Source organism: Talpa europaea, assembly GCF_964194135.1.
Source record: "Talpa europaea genome assembly, chromosome: 1".
Taxonomy (NCBI): Eukaryota; Metazoa; Chordata; class Mammalia; order Eulipotyphla; family Talpidae; genus Talpa; species Talpa europaea.
Genome location: NC_140073.1, coordinates 93230300 through 93233088, shown reverse-complemented (window position 1 = coordinate 93233088; position 2789 = coordinate 93230300). Strand labels below are relative to the sequence as shown.

The 2789-nt window shown below is 41.6% G+C and overlaps 1 protein-coding gene across 1 annotated transcript; it reads right to left on the bottom strand.

Moving 5' to 3' along the window:
- Window positions 1–203: 203 nt before the first annotated feature.
- On the bottom strand, window positions 204–1939 carry LOC311183865 (60 kDa heat shock protein, mitochondrial-like; the record flags this gene model as incomplete). Its single annotated transcript, XM_084253527.1, is given in 4 exon segments — window positions 204–473; window positions 477–923; window positions 925–1521; window positions 1523–1939. Coding segments are annotated over 4 exon segments (1731 nt in total).
- Between the last annotated feature and the right edge of the window lie 850 nt (window positions 1940–2789).

Below are 2789 nucleotides of genomic sequence, written 5' to 3'. Positions count from 1 at the left end.
AGGCATGGACAATGACAGCAGTAAACCATTATATGTTGTCAACTGAAACCTATAACTGATGATTATAGTGATTTTCTTAAACATCAGCCAGCCTTTTCTTCAGTCATTTCCTTCAACTGACTTCTCTGAAGTTATAGATGAGGAACCCTGCTTTGCGCTTCCTCTCACAGTTCATCAATAATGGTAAATCACTATTCTAGGAATTAGAACATGCCACCTCCCATACCTACTCCCATTCCTACTCCCATTCCACCCATTCCACCCATTGCAGGGTCCTTCTCTTCTTTAGGAATTTCTGTAACTACAACTTCTGCTGTAGTTAACAGAGAGGCTACTCTAGCAGCATCCAATAAGGCTGTTCTTACGACCTTGGTTGGATCAATTATTCCTTTTTCCACCATATTCACAAAATCTCCTACCATAGCATCATAACCAACTTCTGAGGAACTCTGCAAAATTTCCTCAACTATTAATCATCCTTCAACACCTGCATTCTTAGCAATAGTCATTGCAGGAATTTTGAGTGTTCTTTTAATAATCTCTATACCAATTTTCTGATCTTCTTTAGCTGGAGTTAATGAGTCCAAGGCTGGAATGCACCAAAGCAGAGCACAGCCTCCTCCCAGAACAATGCCTTCTTCAACAACAGCTCGTGTAGCATTGAGGGCATGGGTTACTCTGTCTTTCTTTTCATTCATTTCAACATCACTTGTGCCACCAACCTTCAGCACAGCTACTCCATCTGAGAGTTTTGCCAGAAGTTCATTTAGTTTTTCTTTTTCATATTCACTAGTTGTGACATCTAACTGCTCAATGATTTCTTGAATACGTTTTTCCATTTGAGCCTTGTCACCTTTTCCTTTCAAGAGCATGGCATCATCTTTGGTCACAATGACCTCTCCAACTTTTCCTAAGTCATGAGGTTTGAACATCTTCAAGATTTAAAGTTAATCCCTCTTCTCCAAATACTGCACCACCAGTAGCAATAGCCATATCTTTCAGCTGATTCTTTCTATTGTCACTGAAACCTGGAACTTTGACTGCTACAACTTGAAGACCAACGTTTAGCCTATTCAAAACAAGTGTACTCAGAGCTTCTCCATCGACATCTTCTGTAATTATAACCAAAAGCTTACGGTGAGCACTGGCAAATTCAAGAGCAGGTACAATGGACTGGATGCTAGAAATTTTCTTTTCACTCAGTAGAACATAGGCATCTTGGAATTCACATTTCTGACCTTTTGATGTATTAATAAAGTATGGAGAAATATAACCTCGATCAAACTTCATACCTTCAATAATTTCTAATTCATCATTCAGTGTTTTTCCATCCTTTACTGTGATGACCCCCTTTCTTCCAACCTTTTTCATTGCATCAGAAATGATGTTTTCAATTTCTTTGTCTCCATTTGCAGAAATCGTAGCAACCTGAGCAATTTCTTCAGGGGTTGTCACTGGTTTTGACTGCTTCTTAAGTTCAGCAATTACAGCATCAACAGCCAACATCACACCTTCCATATTTTTCCACTGGATTAGCACCTTTGCTAATCTTCTCGAAGCCTTCCTTGGCAATAGAGCAGGCCAGTACAGTGGCAGTAGTAGTACCATCCCCGGCCTCTTCATTTGTATTGTTGGCAACATCTTGAACAAATTTGGCACCAACATTTTTATATTTGTCTTTTAAGTCAATGGACTTTGCAACAGTCACACCATCTTTTGTTACTTTGGGACTTCCCCAACTTTGTTCAATAATCACTGTTCTTCCCTTTGGCCCCACAGTAACCGCCACAGCATCAGCTAAAAGGTCAACACCTTGAAGCATTAAGACTCGGGCATCTGCACCAAATTTTACATCTTTGGCATAAGCACGAGTGAGATGAGGAGCCAGGGCCCTGGACACCAGCCTAATCTGGCAAAGGACTGAGGGTAATCGAAGCATTTCTGCAGGGCGGTGGCAGGGCGTGGGGGCAACAAGTTGGACCACTGGCGGCGAGTGAGGGATAGAGTGCAGGGCTCACACTGCAGTGAACCTGTGTCCCCTCCCTGCGCCTCTACACCCCCTGACCCCCCGCCCCACACCCTGCGCTGCAGCTCCTACCCATACTTCTTTTCTTATTCTACCTGGGTCTTTTGTGTATTACCATATTTAAGGTCATTAATTCAATCTTGTGTTTGTTCTATTCTGCTTTCATCAGAATTTTTTATCTTCTCTGTTGATCTTTTTGTATCATGCATCTATTATTTTCTTATTTAAAGGCTTACTTTGTATTACCTGTTCAATCATTTTATTTCTCTGATCATTTGTTTTTCTGAGGTTTTTTTTTTTAATGTTTTTTTTTTTTTTTTGATTGATTGATTGAATTATACAAGCACCTGGTACAGTCAGAAGTGCAGGAGGTTGAGAGAATTCACCAGAGCCAGAGCGGGTAACAGAACAGGCAGACTGATAAAATACACTGTTGAGGGCAACAGCGGGAGGCAGGAGAGGTCTGCTGCACCATGTGGGCAGGAGAGGTCTATACACCATGTGGGACCCTTGAGCTGGTAGCCAGGGATTGAACCAGTGATGCAGAGACTGTGGGCAGCTTTGCAACCCAGCGCTCAACTGCTGCACCACCCGGGAGGCCCTGTTTTCTTCCATTTCTTTGAATTTTTTTTTTTTCGACAATTTTGAAGGCTGTATCTGATAGGAAGATAAAATCTTCCAAATGTTTATGGGTGGATTCTGGAAAGTTGTTCTCTCCTTGTGATGACATATTCACTGAGTCTCAAGGTTCTGTGTGTTGTAT